The following is a 19,359-nucleotide window of genomic DNA, read 5'->3' on the forward strand; positions in this document are numbered from 1 at the left end:
TATAGATGAACAACAGTTTTTTTTTTTTAATTTTTTTTTCAACGTTTATTTTTGGGACAGAGAGAGACAGAGCATGACAGGGGGAGGGGCAGAGAGAGAGGGAGACACAGAATCGGAAACAGGCTCCAGGCTCCGAGCCATCAGCCCAGAGCCTGACGCAGGGCTCGAACTCACGGACCGCGAGATCCTGACCTGGCTGAAGTCGGACGCTTAACCGACTGCGCCACCCAGGCGCCCCAACAATAGTTTTATCCAAAAGAGCTTGTTGGTCCTAATCCACATGGTTGGACTTTTTGGGTTTATTTTCCATTTCTTTAAATCCTGTCACATATCAGGAATTAACGTGGAAGGGAGTAGAATCACTATTTCTGTGGTATTCTTTGTGTAAAAGTTACACTTTGAAATGAATTGTCAACCTTTTAACAATATTTATTACAGTAAAGATATAAGTTATGTGAGGAAAATGGTTCTTAGTGTTTAGTTTTCCTATTTTACTTCCGCTTTTCTCTTAAGTAGATTCATAGACCTGTGGAGTGAGTTTCTATATCAGTACTTATTGGGACTTATTGTACTTAAGGTTCTATCACAACCTTAACTAGTGACATTTCAGTGCAGGGATAGCACAGCAGGACTTGTCATTGTAATCCACTAGATATAACATGTTTGTAAAATAATAACTAGTAGGTAAACTTACCTCGAGGTCTCGTAGGATTTCTAGAAGCATCTTATTTTATAGACCTCGTCACTAGATATTTGAAGAGAAAAAAATCAGGGAAGAATGTACAGAGGGGTAAAACATAAAAGGACAAGTCTGTTTCTGGAGACTGGGTAATAATTTCAGAACAATTTCCTGAGAATGCCTTTGAAACCCTGGAACTTAGTCGTGTAAAAATGTGAAGGCCTCTTAACTCGTATTTAACACTTCAATCCAATAATGACTGCTCTATTAAATCACTGAAAGAACCCTCACTTAAAAATGTTTCACCTGGAAACCATTTAAAGACTTCCAAAGCAAGAATGGATAACATCCTTTATGCAGTGACCTGATTATTGCTGATGAAATGATTGTATCGAGGAGCGATAGGCCGTACTGGTTGCTGTGCTTGAGTACTTCTGCCCCCTGCTGGATTGTTTAAAAATTGTCCGTGTGTCCGGCAACCCTCAATTGTGTGCACTTTGGGAGCCGAAAAGTGGGTCCTAGCCCACTTAATTCTGTGAATTACAAGTGTTTCCATCTGTAACATGATATCAATATCATAGTGAACAACCATGTGGCTCTCGTGCTCTGAAATGGTATATCAACTTCTAAGAAGTTTTCACATGTTTTTCTTAAATGATGAAAGAGAAAATAATTTTCTCAAAAGGCAGTTAGTGTAATCTTTCCCCCACTTAAACCCAGAACAGAAATTTTAGTGTTTATCTTGGCTCTAGCTTTTATTTCAGGCTTTCTTTCTCATAAACCACATTTTCAACTTAATTTTAAAATGGTAATGATAATGATCATTGTTAATCACTGTTGTCTTAAACGTCTGCAAATTAAGTGATGATGTTCAAAAATAAGTTTTGTAACTTGGCAGATGGGTGGGCCCATTATTTTTAACATGACAGATTTTGATTTTTCTATAAATACTTTATATTAATATCGATCCTATATGAAACAAAAAGCATTTCGTGTTCTCCTGGAGGCCACCCTTTACCGAAAAGTCATTCATAGTGGAATTTGGGGGGTTGTTTTTTTTTAAGATCCCTAACTTTTATTTCTTTTTTTTTTCCCCACTGAGGTATCATTGACATGGAACACTCTATCAGTTTCAGGTGTACAACATAATGATCTGATATTTGTATACACTGTGAAATGATCACCACAGTATGTCTACCTACCATCTGTCACCCATAGTGAAGTTTTTGATATGTTACTAGAACTCTCCCAATGACACAGTATGAATTTGGATTTTAGGAATTCTTCCTCCATACTGTGGAGATAGTAATGTAAAATATCATGCAAAATATGGGATTCCTCTCCCAAACCATGCTAACATAATTATCACCTTGGTTGGTGCCCTAGCACGTTTGTGGTGGGTAGGACTTTTCCTTTTCTCCCTTTTTTTTTTTTGATAGGGATTATTTTAATCTAGGAGTTATACTTTTTCTTTGCTATGTTAGGAAAGCAGCAAAAACCACACACACTTACAAAAATAGCAGGGTAATAATTCTTGGCATTTCTCTGACAGGTTTATTCTGAGTTACTCTAAGTGTTCTTATAGGCATTTTCTCATTATTCTTCAAGATCATTCTGGCAGCAGCAGGCGTAATTATTGGCATTTTGCAGATGGAAAAACCGAGGCTGTGTCTATGCTGCAAAGTGGAAAATATAATTAATGGAAATATCCAGAGAACCCTAACTCACAGATTCTAGAGTTGGAATATTTCTGCAACCAAAGCAGAGAATAGTTGAGAAGTCTTTGTTGAGAGAGTTAGTGCCTTAGTGAAATGCCTCAGCCGGTCAGAACAAAATGACCCACCGACTCTTTCCTTGATGTATTTCATTGTACTGGATGTACAGAATAACCAGAACAAGGAAAACTGTTAGCACAAATATTGCCTAATGATCAGAAACCATAATGTTATGTAAGGTTATCACACACCTTGGTGAAAGATTGTCAGCATTCAGTGGAAACTGTATCTGTACCACCACAGCAGAATCTATTTGTCCTACTTAATTCAGTTCTTGAACACATAGTAAGTTCTGGGTTCCAGATCCAGTAATGAGAATACAACGAAGAGGCAAAAATCAATACAATGCAGAGCGTTAAGGGCCCCTTGGGGCATGAGCAAAGCTATTTGAGAGGGCAGCAAGAGGCAATGCATTAGGGCCATCAGCATGTGCAGTGGGTGGTGGTTACAAAGGATCCTGAGAAGGAAAGAATTCTCCAAAGGTGAAGAAATTTGCTTAGGACTTTGAAAGGAACGTTTTCCCAGCGGAGGAAGAGCATCCCAGGCAGGGGAGACAGCCTAGGTTGGGGAGAGCATATTCGAGGAAGAGCAAGTTATCCGTTTTAGCTGCAGCATAAAGTATTTGAGGGGCAGGAGGAGGGTGCAAGAGCGGAAAAGAAGATGAGAACCAGAATCTGGCACTGAGTAAGACAGCCACGCAGAGCAAAAGCTATTTGTTTCCAATATTCATATCGTTTGCAGAGCACACAGAGAGAAAGAGAGGCTCATGAAATTAATTTGGTTGAGCATTTCAACCACATCCTGAACTGAAGCTGAAGTGACACATTCGATCCCGGCTCAGTGTGGCTGCTGGAGCTGCTGTAGATGGTTTTCAGCCCAGTGACATTCGCATCCGTGACACAAGAAAGCCCTCCAAGAAAACTCCTCCACATGGGAATGCAACAGAATTTTTATGGGCCTAACTTTGAATCCAGCCATGGTTCACCCTGAAATGAAATAATTTACAAAGTGGGTACATACATTTTAGGAAAAGATTGATCCCACTGCACTCACTAATGGCAGAGAACACCCATTCAACCGACCGTCCACCTACCGTGTGCCCCAAAGACCTAGACAGACAATGAACGCTGCCCTCCCAGAGTTAACAGCAGAGGAGGAGAGATGGATGTTCAAGAAATGCCCATATAAATATGTAACTTAAATGTTTTATAAATCCTATGAATGAAAAAGTAGAGTTCAATACGCTTGAAAATAGAAAACTGATTTAAATGGCATGTGGAGGTAGGTAAAGGAGCAATTGAACAGTTTTCTAAAGAAGTGACATGTGCCTTGAGACCTGAAGATGAAAAGAGTAGGGCGAAGATAATTCTAGGCAGAGGGGACAGCTTGTGGGAAGCCCAAAAGTAGGACAAAAGTGCGATGTGTTCGGTTCAAAGAAATGATAGACTAATCTGCCCGGGTCACAGTGCCAGCCTCCAGAGAGGGGTATAGAACAAGCCAGGGAGATAGACACTGGACCCTAGGGTACCTTTATCCTAAAAGCAATGAGAAGGCAGTGAATTGTTTCCAGCGGAGAAGCGAACAGACCTGTATTTAGAAAGGTTTACTCTGACAGCAGAGTGGAGACTGGATTAGGCAGGGGACAGGAAGGCAAGCAGAAGACCAGTTAGGACATCATTACAGGGCCAAGCCTGGAGACAATGGCGATCAGGACCGGAGAAGTGGCAGTAGGAACGCACAGAAGGACAAATGCAAGATGCATTTTAGAAGCAGGATTGCTTTGGCTTTTGGGTGAGCCGGAGCAGGGAATTTCAAGAGGGAAGGCAGATGCATAAATGTGGAAGCCTTGAGCTCATAGATAGTATTTAAATCCCGGGTTGAATGGTATCATGAATTGAATGATGCCTGGAAAAAGCATAGAGTAGGTGAAAAGGAGCCAGAAGTGAGTCCTGAAAAACTCCAGCATATAGAGATATAGAGTATGAGTGTGTGTGTGCGTGCACGTGTGTGTCTGGGTTATCAGAAAATCCAAGGGAAAAGACTAGTTTATTATGGAGGGAGGGGCTGAGTGCCAAATGTTACCAAGACTCAGGAAGTTAGATGAAAGTGGAAGAGTTCCTACTGATTGCACAAATACAGAGTTCTTGGTGACATTAGCAGTTGGGAGGGAAGACATGAAAATGAAAGCCAAAGTGGAAAAGATTGAAGAATATGTGGGGTCGAGGAAGTGAAAATTATTGTGCAGGTAACTTTTCAGAAGTTCGGTTATGAAGATTAGAGAGATAGGGTGAGAGAAAGAGAAGGAGAAAGAATCCTGTCGTCAACAGGATTTTGAGATGTGCGTGTGTGTGTATGTGTGTGTGCTAAATCAGACATATTAGCACGTGTTTGCTGAAGAATCCATTAAAAGCCCAGTTAAATAGCTTCTTTTCCTGACTAGTTAATGTTAGCCTGACCAAAATGTACATCAGGCAGAAAGTACCCGTCAGGTGTGAACAGTTTGGCAGAGAGAATAAAGGCCTTCACATCTCAGATTCTTTAGTATCTCAGAAGACAGTTCTAAAACTCTAAGTGTGTACATCCATTCGTTAAAAAGAGTTTTCCTTTATTCATTACAAACGAATGTTCTGTCACCTACATGACCCCAACCTTCAGGTATCTTATATTACCTTGATTTTTAGTCTAAGGAACTCAACCGGAAGTAGGTCATTCATTTTTTTTTGGTACTCTACAACACACATTTCTCTTCATGGTCAGAGTTTTCTGATTCAAGCACATTAATAAGACCACCCCCAGAGAAGGCAGCTATTCCCCTGGAAGGAATGAAATCTTCCCTCCCTCCCTCCACCTGGAGGCCAACCTGATTTCCTAGTTTTGCCAAAGGTCTCCCTCAGAGATCACCTACTAGTAGCCATGACAAAATCGCTAGCCCTGGTCCTAACTCAGCCCCAGTTCTGCACTATTTTGCCTCTACGATATTCAAGCTTTGTTGCCAGCACCACTTCTTTATAATGATGAATCTCGTAGCAGAAAACAGATCACATACACATCGAGGTCATTCTGTCACCAGAATGTCAGTCTTCCTAAACTGTAGGGCTTAGGAGCAATAATCCCAAATTCACATGACCTGCGAGCATTTGATTTGGAGGATATGGAATCTTAATTACTGCTTTTATTTTCACATTGTTTTTGACACGAAACAAACACAGTTTTAATGCCATAAGGTCAGCGTAATCTAGTAAATACAAAACCTGACCTGGATTTAGGAATAGAATTCTATTTTGAGCCTTACCCTTGACTCACACTATGCATGACCTTGGAGTAGTTACTATGCCTCAGATTTTTCATCTGTAAAATACCTACTTCCTACCTTAGAGGATGACCTTGATATTGTCTGTAAAATACCTTGAGGTCTTAGAGGAAGGACACTGTAGCATTGTCACATGTCATTCTTATAAGAATCATTTCGATGGATGTGAATAAGAAGTGTGAAAAGTAAAGAGTGAGCTTTGAGTAATATTGGCTTCCAATAAGTCAGATATATTTGTGTCTGTACTAAAAATGTGAGTAACTCTAAGAGACTGTGTTAACTAACCCTACTGATTTCTGGTTGTGCTTCAATCTCACTTTGAATGTTAACTCTAAACCGCTAACCTGTTTCTTTCCCTTTATTCACTTTTTCCACCTGCCATTGCATGACATGCAGGGTCAGTTTTGTGCATGACACCCGCTACCAGTATTGGTAGGTTTCAACCTTTTTTTATGTGTCTTTTATATTGTGTACAGTACCTTCACTTGCTTGAAATTTATTTCCAAGATGGTAGAAATGCTTGAGGAAATGGTAGATCTGAAGGCTTATTTGGCTTTAGAGTTAATGTATAGGTTTTTTTTTTTTAATGTACTTGTAACTTGAAGAAAATGACCATTTCAATGTGACCAGAACAGCAGAGCAACCACTACAAAACATAAAACCACAAGTATTGCTTTTTTAATGATCTGTATTCTGTTTCTCTTTATAGTTTATATGGTTTAGCATAAGAAAAAGAAAAGCTTACTTTATCAGAAAGGCAGGCTAATTTCATCAGTGTTTTAAAGTTTCATAGTGGTGTGCCTTTATCTCCTCTTTGCTGTGTGTTAGAGTTATCAGAGTTTCCCAGAAGTATTTATTTTTTAAAATTATGAATGGATGTATTTTGAAAACCAATGTCTGAACTGCTTTGCTTTATTATCGCTTTTTTAAGTGTTGACTTATTTGTGATGATGATTTGTACCTTAGCACTCCCTTAGATGTTAAATTTTAATAATCCATCGTTATCCCTACACATCCAGTGCCTTGGTACAAAAGTCCGTCTTTAGGACACGCGGATTCGTCCCATTTAGAATAAAGAGAAATAAACATTGGCCAACTTTCCTGGGCTGTTTCACAGTAACTGTGTTAGAATTAACACCAAGGCCTCGAGTTTTTGCTCTACCATTTATTAACCCCCAAAACCCCACAACCTCCAGCAATTTCAGTGCAAAAAAGCAGCCCCAAATTGACAAAAATTTTCCGTCCCACCACAATGAACTCCAAAGGATGTCCTACCCCAAACTGGGCCTACACGTTGAGCCTTGGATGTTTTAGAATGACAAAAATGAATATCGTATACCCTTACTTCATTGGACATTACATGTCGCTTTTTTAGAGGAGACCATTAGTACGTAACAACCACAGACGCCGGATTGGGAATGATCTATTGTTAGAAGTAAAATGTTTATGAATACATCAACCAAAGTGATCCGCTTTGGCCTTTCTGGGAATCACTGATTATGTTTTAAAACTTCCTTTAATTGTACTTGTAATAAGCTATTTTCCCTTTTTTATTTCTCTCCCATGCTTCCTTGCTTTGCATTGTGATTGCATGCCATCTGCTGGTTTAACCCATGATGGCTTGCTGCTCTGATATTCACCATGCCAAAATACCACTTCTATTACCATAATGCTACACCCTCCTGTTCATTGCTCCCATGGTACCCCTCCTGAAAGTACCCATGATGCACAGCGCTACGTCAGCCACTGTCTCTGCAGCAACAACTCCTGCAACAAGTGTCCCCTTCGCAGCAACAGCCACAGCCAATCAGGTTTGCTCCTTTTAAAGCTTTCTTTCACAAATCCCAAACTCTAAATGAGTGCTGATATTTAAAAAAAAAATTCTCGGTGAGAATTTTTTTTTCATGTTTATCCATCAAATTTTATTTTTTTAATTAGTTTATAGCCAGCATTTATGGACAGGTTGCACTTATTTAGAGTTAACATTTACTGCAAATAATGATGTAGCTATGTTTTGTGTTGCACTGTTTGTTTTCGTACCTAATATTGTGTAATTAACCTGACAGGCTTAAATTCCTTTTAGTACAGCATTACGTATCCAGTGGTTTGTGAATTGCCACAGAGAAACTGTAAAAGCTGAGCCGGAAAACTGGCTATATTTCGATTCGGTTCATTCAGACCCTATCACCCACTGGGGAGGAAAAAAGTTCTCCTCTGAGAAAAGTCTCCCCTTTTTCCTTCATGTCAAATTTGAGGTCTGAATGATTCTTGTCCACATCTCGCCTTGGTCATATGTGCTCCCAAACTCACTGGTCCCCACTTCACAATTTGTGTAGAGATATTGGCCTAAGAACCAGAGCGTACTGGAAGAGAAATACTAGGCACTGAGTTCACAAAGGCTGGATATAACTAATTAGGGGTGTTTAACTCTGTTGGTTTAACGCATGTGCCGGAAAGACCATGGATGTCCTATTTCTCAGTGAGAACCAGTTGGCTGTTTCCCACTCTGTAATCACAGGCTGACCGTCACCCTAACCCCAGCCAACCAACTTGCAAACATGTGCTCCCGCACGGGAGAGGCACATGAGGACTGGTGAGCGTAAACTCTTAACCTCGCCTAGAAAAACACATTACTGCGCATGCCCTCCCTTCATAGAAGAGCAATGGTTTTGGTTCTGCTTTTTAGCTTAATTTTTTTTTTTAAAGTAAAATCGACCGTACTGATAAAAGATAAAAATAGATATAGGAGTAGGCTGGAGGGAAGGTCTGAGCTAATGGGAGAAACTGGGAGAAATCACGTCAGGTCATAAATGCAGATTCCAGACTGCATTTTGCAAGTGAGAAGGGCCGATTCACACTTTCTTTCTATGTTCAAGTGCATAAGTGATCCCAGTGCTATGCGTCCCATCACGGAAGCGACAAGTGTGAGTGTACTTGAATGAAGGAATAAAAGTAAAATCCCGTGATAGGTCCGACTGTGTCCTCTGAAATGTGATGAAGCGGGACAGGGATGGGGGGGGCGCCCACACGTGCTCTCAGAGGCAGATATAAACTAGTGATAACGCTTCAGCTCTCCCTCACCACCTCAAAAGTGCCACATTACCTCTAAGGAAAGCCAAGTCAGCTTCCAGACAGATATGGTAAAGAATAGCAAGTAAGTTTCTTAGCTGGGAAGAAGATTCAGAAGATAGGATGGGCTGGAAGAGGGAGAGACAATTTTCATCCCTGCTATAACTAGGTTCACAGCTATAACTAGGTTCCCTTTCATTTGCTCGTTCGTAATAAGGAAGCTGGATGTTTGGATATTTAGGTCTGAGTCCTGCCTTCTTGAACCATGTTTTTGTGGTTGTTGACAGAATTTTTGTGAGAAAGTCCTCTCCTAAAAAAACAAGTTTGAAGTATCATATACTGGCATTCATTATGATGGAATTTTACTATACTTTATGGCAAGTTAAGCACTTGGGTTTTTATTTTTTTTTAACATTTTACTTATTTTTGAGAGACGTAGAGCAAGTTGGGGAGGGGCAGAGACAGAGGGAGACACAGAATCTGAAGCAGGATCCAGGCTCTGTCGGAGCTGTCAGCACAGAGCCAGACGCAGGGCTTGAACCCACAAACAGTGAGATCATGACCTGAAGTCGGACGCTTAACCAACCGACTGAGCCACTCGGGCACCCCAAGCTAAGTGCTTCTAATGCTGAGAGATCTTTCCTAAGAATGGAAAGGAAGTCAAGATAAAGAAACACTGTGGAGTTTGGGCATAAATTCCATTCATATGGTAAATACTTAATCACATATCATAAATGTTTTTTCCAGCCTGGTGATTTTTTTTTTTTGGCTCCCTTTTCTGGGAAAAACTTTGAGAGATTGCACACACGTGTGTGGGTTTCTGTACGTGGGAGGGTGGCAGGGGTAGGAAGCATGGGATATGCAAAGGCTAAGATATATCATTTTACAGCAGACTGTGATTGGCAAGGGAACTGACAAGTTTAACTCCAGCTACATTTAAAGAGATATTATTAAAGGAGTACCTGACAGTAGCTTCGAGAATCCTAAATCTGTGTCTTGCAGTTTATCAGATATACTAGTTGCTGGGCTCCACTTCAGTGATGAAGAAGAGAAATCCTTTAGCAGCTCTTCAGGAAGGTCAGCTTGCTCAAGAAAACTACAGAAAAAGAAATAGTCGTAAATATAAATTTTTCAGATAGAATATTTTTTACGTATTTTCAACAAGTTTCAAAGAGCGAAGCAGCCAAACAAGAACTTGGAATGTCTTCCAGTGCCCCACAATTCAGAATTCAGAGGATGCTGATGGCCGTTAAATGACAAGTCATTGTCTTGTTAATCTCACCCTTTAAACTCAAATAGAATCATATCCATGTGAATGATGTGTCCTTTAAACAAAGTAAGTCTCAGTTTCCTCATTTGGGAGAGGGAATACAGCATTAGATCACCCCAAAGTCCCTTCCAGCCCTAAGATCCAGAAAACCTGTGGTCGCTTCGCTGCTATGCTGGACCCAAAGTATCGGATGTATGAAGCTAGACACTTGCGGAATGGCAAGTAGTGCTAACGATTTCAGAGTTCAGGGCATAATAAGCATCTTGCCTTCTTTTTCCTTCTTGGAGTGATCTGTCTTTAACAAAAAATGCGCTAGGGTTTTGACAGTCTTTCAGTGCATTTGATCAATTTATACCTGCAGTTCAAACAGTTCAAACCTCACAGGCATTTGTAATTAGAGACAAGTCATTCATAGAAGAAAGATAGACCAAAACATCCCACGACAGACCCTCTGGTCCAGGCTTCCTTTACACGTGAGCCCGTGGTGAGCCAAGACGAACAGGTACAAACCTCGAAATTAGGTTCTCAGGGCTGAATCAAGGGGCCAGCAATGAAAGTTTTCAATGAACTTAGACTTGTAGTTTGAAATGCAGTGAAGACAAAATCCAAATATTTGGGGGGAAATATAAAATAATCCTTTTGGTTGTTTGACTCTGGGCATAGCTTTATAAACAAAGATGCAATGAACAAATTTATTAGCAGCTATTTCCTCTTTCAGCTAAGGTCTTTGGGCCTTACTATAGAAATTACATTACATAATCATTACCTAATAAGATTATTATTTACCAACTACTTATTTTGCACAAGATACTATTCTAAATGGTTTCTCTCTCATATATGTTACATTATATATCATGCCATATATTTTATATTATATGAGAGAGGGAACGTATGTATAGATATACTCGTGTAAGCCTTAATCACAGTCTTATGAGCACAGCTTTGGGCATCTCTGTTTCACAGATGGTAAGACTGAAACAGAGGTTAACTAACTACCTTAGCCAAAGTTCAACAGCGAATGAAGGGTCTTGCTGGAACTGAATCCCGGGCAATCTGACTCTAGAAGCCTTGCTCTTAACCACCGTGCTACACCACCTTTCTCATAATTATAACTACACAAAAGTCAGTTCCCTCCCCAAATAAAACTATCTTTCAAGTGAGACCCAATAGCAACACACTCTGTTGCTATAGGAGGAAATGAAGAAGCCTTGCTTGTGCAGCTCAAACTATGGTGAATCCTAAGGGGGGTGGGAGTGGGGGGTGGGAGATGGCCTGAACTTGAGCTTTGAGCTAGTTATGTAATTGCCAGGTCGTGTTTGGAAACCATATAGCTGATATACACTATTACAATATATATAACCACATATGAATATTCTGCATAATATTATAACAGTGAGTCAAGTGAAAATTACAAACAGGATTTATACAAGTAAGATAAGAAGCAAGAAGATAAAAAGTCAAAAAGAATTCGTCCTTAGTCCTAGTGAAGCAGGCTCACGGGCTTCTTTTGGGTGAAACCCTTGCCCAGACTTGACTCTTACTTCTGCCCATCAACTAACAAAGTGCCTGGTAACAAGGAAGGTCAGACATGAAAATGAAAATACCATATAAAGCGGTCTGTTTCAGCCCAACAGATAGAATGTATCAATCTATAGATGACTATACTGGGAAATATTTGATCTCAGAGTACACATTAAAAGACGTAGAGGTGGGGCGCCTGGGTGGCGCAGTCGGTTAAGCGTCCGACTTCAGCCAGGTCACGATCTCGCGCGGTCCGTGAGTTCGAGCCCCGCGTCAGGCTCTGGGCTGATGGCTCGGAGCCTGGAGCCTGTTTCCGATTCTGTGTCTCTCTCTCTCTCTCTGCCCCTCCCCCGTTCATGCTCTGTCTCTCTCTGTCCCAAAAATAAATAAAAACGTCGAAAAAAAAATTAAAAAAAAAAAAAAAGACGTAGAGGTATACAGCTTAGTATATGGATTGCCTAGTTTTTTTCATATTGCAAGAAATTTCATTTAACAAGAGTACAGATTGAAATTCTTATAACTTGAATTATTATAGGACTCTATGCTGTCATTGCTTTGCTATGTTTTATTTCAAACCTACATTCTGTTTCAAGAGGGGAGAAAACAGTTTCCGAACAAATACACTTCAAGTTTTAGTTCTTCATTTATATACAGAGTTCATTCAGTTTACCTAATAACATCCTTGAAGACCCAGTTAAAATACAGTTTATACTGACAGTCTTTCCCTTCATCCCGGCAGCTAGAAGTGCTTTTTCTAGCCTCTGAGTTCTGAAAGGACTCTACCTGCACGCTCCTCCGAGCATCGATGGAGAGAAGGAAGGCAAGCGCACACGCGCACAGGCAGGCAGGGGCGTGTAAAAGGTGAGGCCAAGAGCTAACAATCTGATTGGCCAGAGCCTCAGTTTCCGGGGAGGAGGCAATCTGATTGGTCAGAGCCTTAGTTTCCGGTGGGAGGGGTGGTGGTAACTGCAGTTGGGTTTGATTCTGACCGTACAGGACCAAGGCAAAGGGTTTTGCCTGATTTGGCCAATAGAGGTCTTTAAACAGGATAGTTGACAGAACAGAAGTCTGGGGAGAGTGAACAGATAGATTTGAGGCTGGAGAATCTATGGAGACCATTGAAAGGTTTTAACTGAGACGGTGGCCACTGGCAAGTGGCATACTTTGTCTTGCCTTTGCCACATACATGGGAAGAGTTACTTTTAACCAAAGGGAAACATAAAAACTCATCCCATGGCAAACGCAGCCAAATATTAACATCCTATGGCACAAAAAGAAATTCGGGCTGAGATGAAAGATTAGCCACAGGAAGTCGCTCCCGTAGGACCTGAATTCAGTCCCTTCAGGGACAGCAGTTGAGTGAACTCACAGGTCCCATGTCTCCAGCATGCTTACTCCTAACATGTGCCTTTCCACTTCTTCCTAAATGAGACTTCAGAGCCACAGAAGCTCAAAGACCTCCCAAGCCTTTGCTCCAAAGAAAGAGCCCCTCCAGATTTGGAGTGAATACACACTGCCCATGTTTCCACAGTGAGAGCTACATGGGCAGTGAGGGCGATTATCCATCTAATTCATTCTGGGAAATGAGCCTGTGCTAGGAAGAAAAAGTTCTTGAACTTGGGTATTAGGAAGCTTTTTATAGAGCACCCCACCAGTTAACTTTTTTTTTTTTAAGTTTATTTACTTATTTTCAGAGAGGGGGAAAGGGCAGAGAGAGGGAGAGAGAGAATCCCAAGCAGGGTCTGCACTTTCAGCACAGAGCCCGATGCAGGGCTCAAACCCACTGAACTGTGAGATCATGACCTGAGCCAAAATCAAGAGCGAGATCATGACTGAGCCACCCAGGTGCCCACCCCCCAACCAGTACCTTTAAAGCTAGGGAAAACAAATTATATTTCTGGCAATATGTTAAAAATCTCTCAATCATATCTACAAAAAGTGATGATTCAGGTTTAAAATTATGACCTCAAAGTCTTGTCACATCTTCTAAACACTCCTCCAAAGATTAAATCCATTTAACAAAAAGTTGACCTTAGGAAGAGTTTATTGAAAATTAGTAATATACACATATAATTCTCTATTTATGAGAACATATCTAAATCAGAAAAATCCCATTTTCTATACATGCCAGTTATAAATTTACTGTATCTGATAATCAACTTCAATAATATCATACCAAAAAAAAAATTACATGCAACCAGATTCATAATAGTATGCTTTATCTGGCCTGCTACAAATTACTTGAGAGGGAAGAATAAAGATTAAAAGCATCAAATTTTACTTCTCACAAATAAATGTGAACACAACCTCAAAGCTATTTGTATAAAGATTTTTGGATATGTAAGTTAGCCTGTACTAATGAAGAAATCTAGAAAGGTAAGGTCATGTTTTACTTAAACTCTCATCTCAAAGAGTTTTATAAAACATCTATTATGCAAAGCCATCTGCCAGGACTATATTCAGATAAACGTAGGAGGCATTAAACACTCCCCACTATTCACCATTTGACCCATTTGGAGCCTGTTTTTTTTCCCCCACAAGAAAAATCTTGGTTCTGTAAAGCATTGGTGTGGGGGAAGTGGGTTCCTGGGAGACCCTCTGCCAAAACACACGGTGGTAACTGGCCTCCAAGTATGGATGCTCGAATTCCTTTCTCACCATTTGCTCATTCCTGGGAACAGACTGTAGAAAGCAGCTGGGACCCAACTATGTTGTGCTCCAGAGAGGCCCAGAGGGCAAGTGTCAAAATCAAGCCCTTGTGAATAGTACTCAGGTGGAGAACATCCATCTCAGCATTTGACTTCCCACCGCTAAAGCTCCTTAGCCACCTTGTACATTTTGCTCATGTCCTAACAATAGAAGGGGGTTCCGTTTCAGTAATGGATCAGGTTGCTTCAAATGAGGCAGAACTGCCATATTAAATATTTTGTGGAAAGAGGTAGCAGTGAGTAAGCGTTTGGGGGGGGGGGGAGATTGGAGCCTGCTATAGCTCTAAGTAAAAAAAAAAAAAAGCTAAATGTTTGAAACTGCAGGACTTGCATTCAGTTAACGCTGTTGGCTAAAGCTGCTTGGCAATTTAAGTGTAAATTCCATGGCGCAGTGCAGCTCAGGCATCAGGATCCAGAGGGAACGATCCGGGTCAGAACACTTTTGGAGGAGGGGTGGGTCTTGGATCTAGGAGAACCGTACAGAAGCAGATTGTTTTTGCTCTTCAAGAAATCAGAAAATAAGAAGACAATAGATCTTTTAGCTTTCTGCCTCAGAGGCAGCTGCTTTGCAGGCCAAACGACCCTGAGGTTCAGTTCATAAATGTGTCTGCAGATTCTCAAAGGAAAGGCTAAGTTATGTAAGTGTCGTAATCTAGTGCATTTTCATTTTTCATGAATAATTTACACCTCATGGTGAGAAACTTGGGTAGAATTCTTTTCTATGGAGCACCTAAAGACATATCAGCTCCAATTTTGTGCAGCTGAAGAGAAAATGTCAAGGGTCCTTATGTGGGACTTTACTGCCTGGTGGATTGTCCTACTTATTATGACTCAAATCCCATCCTCTTTTGCATTTTGATGGAATTTGGGGGGAATCTTTTTAGATTGAGAAGTTCTTTTCCCAGTAGTATTTTGGCTTCTGTTGATGGTAATAAAATCATGCTCAACTTTCCTAATTTGAGGTTTCCGCTTTTGAGCAGAGTGAATATACTGTTCATCCTGTATGTGTGTTTATTTCAGCTGTAGACCTGCACGGAAAGAGACTAGCTACCACGCAGGAATTCAAATCCATTTTCAAGGGCTGAAAGATGAATGGGGTCTCATTCTTAATAAAAGTTGTTAGGAACAGAGTACAATTTTGATTTATAGGCATTTAGCTCCCCAAGTTCTACCGCTGCCGCCCGCCTTCCTGCACTTCTTACCAGCATGTTTGGGGCGTTGGCAGCCTTTCTGTGTGGGCAGATGGAGAGGAGACATCCCCACCGCTTCCTGATGAGGGGGGGAGGGACAGCCAGCTGACCAGACTGTTCCTTCACTTACTGGATCTGACGCCACCACGTGTCACAGACAGTTGCCAGTTGATCTGGCCTCTCAGCCCCTGCTAGCATTCCCTCTGGGCCACATCGCTGGGGGTGACGACTCCAAGGTCAGACCTGGCTGAGTCTGCTGATCATTCTGGAGGCTGCCACTGTGGACAGGGGCTAGATACCAGGAGTTTACTGCCCAGTCAGAGAAACACGGAGCAATGGGAGAATGCCAGCAAACGAAATAGTCGGATACTCAAACGTTACTATATGGGAGGTAAGCTCCGTGGCAGGGCCTCATCCCTAAAGGGGCTGGGGAGTAGGTCTTGAGGGGTGTGTAGGAATTTGACAGATAACGACCACTGTGAAGCATAAGGGGCAGAGATGGGCATGGGGTGAGGGGGAAAGGGGACAACCCATATGAATGTACCACCATTCTGCTTTACGTGTGTCCTCATATTTAACCCTGTCAGATGGGTCCTATTCTTCTTTTACATGTGGTGAAATCAAGGCTTAGATTGGCCACATGTGCCATCAGTAGTAGAGCCTGCATTTGACCCCAAGTCCATCTGACCCTGAAGTCTATGACTCCCCCTTGCCCCGCATTCTTCCTCAGTAGCCTATGTGGTTCACACAAGAGTTTTAGAATCAGTCCTGGACTTTATCCCACAACAGAGGCTGATGGAACAGCTATTACTTTATCAGATCTAAAGGAGGCGGGTGGACCCTGGCTCACATGGGCAAAATGAAGAGCTCTAGGCCATAGTGAGTGGGAGAAAGAGGAGAGGGTGCATTTGGGCAGGGCCGGAAAGTTCAGTTGTGGAGGTGAGAAGGGATTAGTTACTGAGGGCTTAGGAGGGCAGGATGGGAGCAGGGGAGTGATGTGTTAAATCAGAGACTAGGAAACGCTAATCTACCACAAGTGAGTGGGTGGGAACTAGCTGGGACAGGCTGAGGGCATGTTCACTGGGGAGGAAGCTACCTCATCAATGAAAAGATGGACTTGGGATGGAGAGAAAAGAGGAAATATGGGGAGGGATAATTAAGAATCAGGAAAGTTCAAAGGCGCGTTTTGATCCTTTGGCCTCCCAAGGGTCTTCTCCCGCTTCTATAGTGTCTGGATTTCACCAACTTCCTCCTCCCTGCCACACCAGCCTTCTCTAAGACATCTCTCCAATGACTCACATAAGACCAGTTCTTGTTGACACATCTTCACTTGTATTTGTACTATGAAGGACCAGTTTGTTGACCACTATTCTCTGACATTGGTTCATGAAAAAGTGTAGCATTTAGAATCTAATCTGCTGGAGCTTTTGGTCTGTTTCACTTTCAGTGATCAAATCATATTATTCTTTCTATCATTGCCTTCGCTCTGGCGTTTTCAAAGATCCTCAGAGTTTATGTCGATGAGCTTCCTGTCATCAAATACAGTCTTCACTGTTCACCACAGTCTGGAAGCAGCGTCATTAAGCTGGTCGTTGTAAATGTCACCCATTTTTCCATAGTCATGGTTACATCAGGCATTGCAGGTCTGACTGCAGACCTGCATCAACTCTTCACAGTCATGAAAGACAGTACACCGTAAGAGAAATTTACTGCAGTCCTGCCATACTCCCACAGTAATATAAAAAAGGAAACTAAAATGCAAGTTACAAATTGGAACAGGAGCCCAGGTGAGCAGGACAACTTATCCAAGTCACACAGATATTGACAGAGCCAGGGCTGGCACCCAATTATCTGTGTCCTTCTGAGAGTACTGCTTTTTCTCTTTCACCACACTGCCTTCCTGAGAACGTGCTTTAACTGATCATTCCCGTGGCCACAAAGTAGAGAGCGCAGAGAAAACACACAGACAACTCAACCGCTCTCCTTTATGGAGGACTTTCCAAGAGCCAGACGTTGTGCTAATAAGCCTTTTATATGAATTATTAAAACCCAAAATGGCCCTGTAAGGGACTAGTCTTATCCCCAGTATGCAAATGAGGAAACTAGTTTCAAGAAGCCGAGAGGCTTGTCCGAGATCATCGGTCAAGTGGCAAAACCAGATTCAGAACTTTTCCAAGCCCCTAACTTTCCATTGCACAGTGAGAAAGACCTAGAATGGTTAAGTGACTTGCTCAAGGTTACATGAGGGTTCAAAACTTGCCTCCTAACACCGCACTTACCCCACTGTCAAACCACAACGCAGCAAGAATATGTGAGCTACACATTTGTTTTTGAACAATCAATAGCTTTGCTTCCTTCTTAGAACTTAGAAAAGTTTTTGAGGAATCAAAAAATACCCAGGGATGTTAAACTGGATTCCTTCTTTTTCTCCAAATATATTTTCCAATAATAATTTCATAGCTCTTGCATGAGTTATTCTTTCAATATTTGTCATTGTTACACTGAAATGTTTGAAAGGGCCAGAGAACCACCTTAGTTATGAGAATTCGGGAGAAAAGGAATTGCTTGAATCTATTCCTATTGTTCACCTTTTCTTTGCTCTTCTCTGGCCCTTGCAATGTGAAGGATGGCCTTGAACAAGGAGAGAAGTTTAAAAAGGGAAAGCTAAGGAATATGTCAAGAACGAGAAGAAAACCCCATTGTACGCCTTTGCCTTGGAAAAAAAAAAGGTGTTTAAGTGTTGCTTTTTTTTTTTTTTTTTTTAACATAAGGTCATAACATAAGTCCCCTGTCTGTGGTGTATGTGAGGCCCAGGAAAAGACAGGTGTATGTGGGGCTCAGGACAGGACAGGTATATAGGGGACCCCAGGACAGGACAGGTGAAGATTTGAAGACAGAAGCAAGGATGTGTGTTAGACGAGACTGGTGTGCAGAAGTGTCCATAAATCGTGGTTTGCTTTAAGCAGAGCGATACACAAATTATTAGTAAATGCTGTCTATACCTTGTCAAAGTATCCATGTTTTGTGGCCTGGCCTAGGAAGCTAACTTAGGTGAAATATTACCAAATAACAGTGGTCGCACGTGCTTCCTACCACTAGGCACTCATTAAATACATGATCTGATCCACACAACTCATGAGTTAGGGACAATGTTTGATCCACACTGTAGAAATGAGGAACATTAAGAATGATAAGTGTTGAATCACTTGCCCGTATAACACATCGAACGGGCCTAGAGCGCGCTTGGACGGGATCTAACTCAAAAGAATCCTGCCTGTCATTGGATGTTAACTTTCTACTACAGTGGACGCTGATCATCATACACTGATGACTCTTGATGCTTTTATAATCAAAGATTTTAGTTTGAAAAATGATCAATATGAGTGACAGTCAAGACTTTAATGAATAAACAGAGAAATCCAGCTTATATTTATTTAGTTGTCAGTGACAGGTCAGGATACACAAATATAGAAAGGAGAGTAACTATATTTGACATTTTTAGTATCTTAAAATCATCCAAATCAGGTTTGGGGTGCCTGGGTGGCGCAGTTGGTTAAGCGTCCGACTTCAGCCAGGTCACAATCTCGCGGTCCGTGAGTTCGAGCCCCGCGTCGGGCTCTGGGCTGATGGCTCAGAGCCTGGAGCCTGTTTCCGATTCTGTGTCTCCCTCTCTCTCTGCCCCTCCCCCGTTCATGCTCTGTCTCGCTCTGTCCCAAAAATAAATAAAAAACGTAGAAAAAAAAATTTTTTTTAAAAATCAGGTTTATTAACAACATAGATGGAGTGCAATACAGATCATATAATACTTAAATGCACAATATTATTATTTGAATGTCC

At 41.4% G+C, this 19,359-nt stretch overlaps 1 protein-coding gene across 4 annotated transcripts in view; it reads left to right on the top strand.

Annotated features, from left to right (window-relative positions):
• Window positions 1-19,359, top strand: part of MBNL2 (muscleblind like splicing regulator 2) — a 159,280-nt gene that overhangs the window by 125,315 nt on the left and 14,606 nt on the right. For 2 of the 4 annotated variants that reach the window (XM_047871674.1, XM_047871691.1), the window contains one exon: window positions 7,481-7,575. The exons of the other annotated variants lie outside the window; for them this stretch is intronic. In XM_047871674.1, coding sequence (XP_047727630.1) covers window positions 7,481-7,575 — 95 coding nt within the window. The remainder of the gene's footprint in view (window positions 1-7,480; window positions 7,576-19,359) is intronic. 4 annotated transcript variants of the gene reach the window in all.

The sequence above is a fragment of the Prionailurus viverrinus genome, chromosome A1 (assembly GCF_022837055.1).
Source record: "Prionailurus viverrinus isolate Anna chromosome A1, UM_Priviv_1.0, whole genome shotgun sequence".
In the NCBI taxonomy this organism is placed as follows: Eukaryota; Metazoa; Chordata; class Mammalia; order Carnivora; family Felidae; genus Prionailurus; species Prionailurus viverrinus.